The sequence below is a fragment of the Penaeus monodon genome, chromosome 18 (genome assembly GCF_015228065.2).
Source record: "Penaeus monodon isolate SGIC_2016 chromosome 18, NSTDA_Pmon_1, whole genome shotgun sequence".
NCBI lineage: Eukaryota > Metazoa > Arthropoda > Malacostraca > Decapoda > Penaeidae > Penaeus > Penaeus monodon.
This window is the reverse complement of record NC_051403.1, coordinates 26,201,148-26,206,918: the sequence shown is the minus strand read 5'-3', so window position 1 is coordinate 26,206,918 and position 5,771 is coordinate 26,201,148. Positions and strand designations below refer to the sequence as shown.

General features: G+C 44.1%; 1 protein-coding gene across 1 annotated transcript in view; it reads right to left on the bottom strand.

Annotated features, from left to right (window-relative positions):
- Positions 1-431: 431 nt before the first annotated feature.
- Positions 432-5,771, bottom strand: part of LOC119584688 (beta-mannanase/endoglucanase A-like) — a 9,478-nt gene continuing 4,138 nt past the window's right edge. The window contains exons 3-6 of the mRNA XM_037933361.1: positions 3,741-3,838; positions 3,381-3,417; positions 2,495-2,552; positions 432-947 (exon numbers count right to left, since the gene is read on the bottom strand). Of these exons, the coding sequence (XP_037789289.1) occupies positions 432-947; positions 2,495-2,552; positions 3,381-3,417; positions 3,741-3,838 (709 nt within the window). The remainder of the gene's footprint in view (positions 948-2,494; positions 2,553-3,380; positions 3,418-3,740; positions 3,839-5,771) is intronic.

The following is a 5,771-nucleotide window of genomic DNA, read 5'->3' as shown; positions in this document are numbered from 1 at the left end:
ATATATATATATATGTATATATATACATACATATATACATACATATATACATACATATATACATACACACACACACACACACACACACACACACACACACACACACACACACACACACACACACACACACACACACACACACACACACACACACACACACACACACACACGATATATATATATATATATATATATATATATATATATATATGTATATATATATGTATATATATATATATATATATATATATATATATATATATATATATATATATATATATTTTTTTTTTTTTTTTTTTTTTTTTTTTTTTTTTTTTTTTTTTACCTATTTATCAGTCATCCACACTATTTCCCTAAAAGATATATAATCTGCATAACCCGAAGTAGAACAATTGACTCTTAAACCCCACATGCTTCACCATCGCGGCCTCTCAGCTGCACTCCGCCCATTCAGTAAATATCTCCTGCAGAGTTGTAGCATGAACCAGAACATCTGCTTTGCCGCATTTGCAATTGCACCATAACGAACCCACGACATTGCAGAGGAGCTGGGACGCTAACTGGGGATGACGGAGTGTCACTGGGGAGTGTGGTGGTGGATGGTGGTGAGAGTGGTGATGTGTGGTGATGGTAGGGTCTGGTGAGGGTGTATTTGGAGGTGTAGTGTGGTGGTAGTGAGAGGGCGTCTGGTGTGTGGCGATGGTAGATGGTAGTGTGTGGTGTTGATAGAGAGGGGTCTGGTGTATGGTGATGGGGGTTGTGGTGGTAGTGTTAGGTGGTGGGAGAGCCCCTGATGTGGTGATGGAAGTGGTGGTGTTATGTGTTATGTGGTGGTGGTGGCATGATAGGAGATAAATAATTTTAGTGGTGATTTTTATTTTTGTGGTGATGGTGTTAGGAATTCTTATGGTGCTATGTTCATGGGTGGTAATGGGCTCCAGTACTTTCTATGAATGCCGAGATCGAGGACCTATGAATATAAATCGCAAAATTTTTCATCAACGGGACATCCGAAGCGAGAGCGAATGAGGAGGAAGGAAGAAAAGAAGAAGAGAGTACAGGAGAAGGTACGGAGGAGAAATAAGGGAAGAAGTGGTGAAGGAGACAATGGACGAAAAGGGAGAGGGAAAAAGGGAAAGAAAGAGAGGAGACAGCGGAGAAGGGAGGGTGAGAAAAGGGCGAAAAAGAGAGGAGACAGTAGAGAAAGAAGGAGGGAGAAAAGGACAAGAAAGAAAGGAGACGGTGGAGGAGAAGGGAGAAAGGAAAAATGGAAAAGAAAGAGAGGAGACCGTAGAGGAGAAGGGAGGAGGGAGAAAGGGAGAAAGGGAGTGGAGAAGGGGATGGAAGGGGGAAGAGGAGGGGTGGCGGAAGGAATATAAGGGGGAGGGGTAGGCGGTGAGGGATATAAGAAAAGGAGAAGGGTACAATGGACGAGAAGGAGGGGGAGGAGTGGAGGGGGGGGGCAGAAAAAAGTAGAAAGGGAAAATGGAGAAGACGACGAGGATAAAGAGTAGGGGGAGTGGAGGAAGAGTAGAGGAGGGGGAAGAATGGGGAAGGGAGGGAGGGAAGGAAAGGGGGAGGGAGTGGTGGCGTGGCACTTGATGGAGGTGCCAGTGCCGCCCCGACCCGACACTCTCCTGAGGCTGTCCATAACCTCACGTCCTCCTTCGGTCCTCGCCACGCCTCGCACGCTGTTGTTGTTGTTGCTGTTGCTATTGTTGTTGTTGTTGTTGTTGCTGTTGCTGCTGTTGGTGGTGGTGGCGGTGATGTTTTTCTTGTTAATGGTGCTGTTTTTGTTATTATAATTGTTATTGTTGATGATGATGTTCTTGCTATCGCTGTTGGTGGTGTTCTTACTATTTTTGTTCTTGCTGCTGTTGTTTCTAGTGGTCGGGGGAGTGTTGTTGTTGTTGTTGTTGTGGTGCCGTTTCATTGTTGTAGTCATGATTGTTTAACATGACTGTTAGCATTGTTTATTTCATCGATTGTTTTAAACTCCTGATATCACTATTTTTTCATTATCATAAAGAATTATGTAAATGAGATTTAAAATAATATTGATACTGATAATAAAACAAAGACAATAATACTAGCAATAAAATAGAAAATAATGCTGACCGTACTATTCCAAGTGATAATGACACCAGCGATAATGATAATGATGTTGACAATAACTAATGCTATTGAAGGTAATGGTAATAATAATTGTCTTAACAGTGGCAAGTGTTATTCTTGTCATATTAACGTAACATGATGAGAATGCCGACAGTTACTGGTGTTGTTATTGTCGTTATTTCATCATATATATTAATATAATTTTTGTTTTCTTTAGATAGTCGTAGTAACAGTATCAGTGAAAGCAGTCATAGGATAATAGCTGTGATTATAATGAGCGGCACTATTGTATTTTCTTTGAAATAACTCTATTAGATATACTATTTTTTATACATTAGTTTATATGTTATTTGTGTAAATAGATATTGTCTTCACTAACATTACTAACAAAGGCAGGGGTGGCGGTAGTCTCTGAACTTGGGTCATCTGTAGCAACCCTGGCAACAAGGATAAAAAAGTGGCTAAATATACTGCTGGGCAATTGGGCCGTCGTGGGCAGGAGAGGGAGAAAAGAAAGAGGGGTTGGGAGAGGGAGAGCGAGAAGGAGAAAGAGAAGGAAAGGGAGAGGCATTGGGAGAGGGAGAAGGAGAAGGAGAGGGAGAGGAAGAGGGAGAAGGAGAAGGAAAAGGAGAGGGAGAAGGAGAAGGAGAGCGAGAGGGAGAGAGAGAAAGAGCGAGAGAGAGAGGGAGGAAGGGAGGAAAGGAGCAAGTGAGAAAGGGAGAGATAGATAGAGAGATAGATAGAGAGATAGATAGAGAGATAGAGAGAGAGATAGAGAGAGAGAGAGAGAGAGAGAGAGAGAGAGAGAGAGAGAGAGAGAGAGAGAGAGAGAGAGAGAGAGAGAGAGAGAGACACACACACACACACACACACACACACACAACACACACACACACACACACACACACACACACACACACACTCACACACGAACAGCTGTATTTTCGTTCCGTTGATAGATCGATCCTTACATGCCCAATAAAGGCAGCCTGTTTTCACTTGTAAGAATAAACTCTTGTTTGCGTTGGTGTTGAAAGTACTTGTGAAACTGTGTGCGTCTCTGAATGTGTGTGTATGTGTGTGTGTGTGTGTGTGTGTGTGTGTGTGTGTGTGTGTGTGTGTGAGAGAGAGAGAGAGAGAGAGAGAGAGAGAGAGAGAGAGAGAGAGAGAGAGAGAGAGAGAGGGAGGGAGGGAGGGAGGGAAGGAGGTAGGTAGGTAGGTAGGTTTAGAGACAGAGAAAGAGCGATGCAGACAGAGAAACAGACAAAGACACAGAACCACCAACTGAGATATAGACATAGACTGAAATTGAATCAGAAACAGAAACGGCATCAATTCGCCTGTGCATACCTACCACGCGAACGTCTATGTGTGTATGCATGCGCCGTGTCCCCGGGCCACAGGAACACACATCACCCATACATGCCTCCTCCTCCCTCCCCCAGACATTCCCTTCCCCTCCTTTCCAGACATGCTCTCCCCCCTCCCCCATACATACCCTCCCCCACCTCCATACATTCCCTCCCCCCACACCCATACATACCCTTCCCCCCCTCCTGCACGTACCCTCCCCCTCCTTCCCAGACGTACCCTCCCACCCTTCCCATACATCCCACCCCCCATACCCCAACTGTAGGAAAGGACGAGCATCACAAAGGAACAAACAAGGTCCGTGGTAAGACTAATTTTCCGGGCATTTGAAGCTCGGTTGAAGCCCTTTGTCCTGCAATATTGTGGCTTGTCCCTTAGGGCTTGTCACTGGGGTGGGGGGGAAGGGGTGGGGGGAAGGAGGGGGAGTGAGAAGGGGGAGAGGAGACGAGGGGGAAGGGAGGGGAGGGGGGGAGTGAGAGAGAAGGAGTGGGAGGGAGTGAGAAGGAGGAGGGAGGAGGAGCAGCAGCAGCGGCAGGAGGAGGAGGAGAAGGAGGAGCAGGAGCAAGAGCAGGAGGAGGAGGAGGTGGAGCAGGAGGAGGAGGAGGTGGAGAAGAAGGAGGAGGAGGCGGAGCAGGAGGAGGAGGTGGAGCAGGAGGAGGAGGAGGTGGAGAAGAAGGAGGAGGAGGCGGAGAGGAGGAGGAGGTGGAGAAGAAGGAGGAGGAGGCGGAGCAGGAGGAGGAGGTGGAGCAGGAGGAGGAGGTGGAGCGGGAGGAGGAGGAGGAGGAGTGGAGAGGAGGAAGAGGAGAAGGGAAGAAGAGGAAAAAAATAGGACAAAAAGGAGGAGGAGGAGGGGAGAATGGGGAAGGAAGGAGGAGAGGTAGGCAGGAATTTGGTTTATTGAATTTCGGGAAGATGTCTTAAAGTTAGGATAGTGTAGAGAAAGGTCTTCCAGGGGCCTTGGAGAAAGCGTCGAGGATTAATAGGGTTTGTGGAAGCGATGGTTGGGAGGGTAGAATTGTGTTTAGAAATGGTTTTAAAGCTTTGGGAATTCAGGTTGAAGGGTACAGTGCCAATTGTGGTACCAATATGCTAGTAGTAAAAGTAGTAGTTGTTGTTATTGTTGCAGTAGTAGCAGTTGTAGTAGTAGTAGTTGTTGTTGTTGTAGATGAAGAAGTGGTAGTAGTAATAGTTGATGTAACACTAGGAGTAGTAGTCATAGTAATAAAGGTGATTTAGTAGTAGTAGTAGTGATAGTAATAGCACTAATAATAGAGGGAAGAAATGGATATAGAATTTTATGGAACAAAGAAAGCTTCTTAAAAAAAATCGCTGAGGTGGCCGGTCTTCGGACAAATGCATTAGTCACCAAAAACATCACCGGATCCGAAAAGATAGGACTGAGTACTCCTAAAAACCAGTGAGTTTTTATTTTTAAAAAATGTCACATATAGAAAGACCAACTCGAAATGGACTAGAATAAACGACGATAGGGAAAAAAACATTAGATAGTGAAAAAGTACGTTATACTACAACAGGCAATGTTTACATTAGGTTGATAGATAGTTCGAACAAGGAAAGTTGTGCGGACGAAAGTTCTGAAGATGCTTAGGACTCCCTTCCCTCCCTTCCTCCTTCCCCCCTTTCCTCCCTCCCTCCTTCCCTCCTGAGAGCTTTGTTTTTCCAAGGAGAGTAATGCGCGAGGAGAGGTCAAAAAATGGAGTACGAATTATGAGGACAGAAGCTAAGTGCCCCGTCGTAAGGGAGATGATGAGGGGAGGAGGAGGGGGAGGGGGGAGAGGGAAGGAGGGGGAGGGGGAGGAGGAGGAGGGGGGGAGGAGGAGGAGGGGGGGAGGAGGAGGAGAAGAAGAAGAAGAAGAAGAAGAAGAAGAAGAAGAAGAAGAAGAAGAAGAAGAAGAAGAAGAAGAAGAAGAAGAAGAAGAAGAAGAAGAAGAAAGAAAAAGAAAAAGATGGAGGAAAAGGAGGTAGTGGTGATGGTAGAAGAGGAAGAGTGTTTTTTCTACTAATCAAGAAGCATAGGAAAACACATGTACAAACAAACATATACATATATACATGTACGTATTTTCATCTTATTTTGTACCTACACACGCGTGTTATATATATAGTATATATATATATATAATATATTATCTATATATATATATATATATATATATATATATATATATGTATATATACACCACACACACATGTATATACATGTGTGTGTGTATATATATATATATATATATATATATATATATATATATATATATATATATATA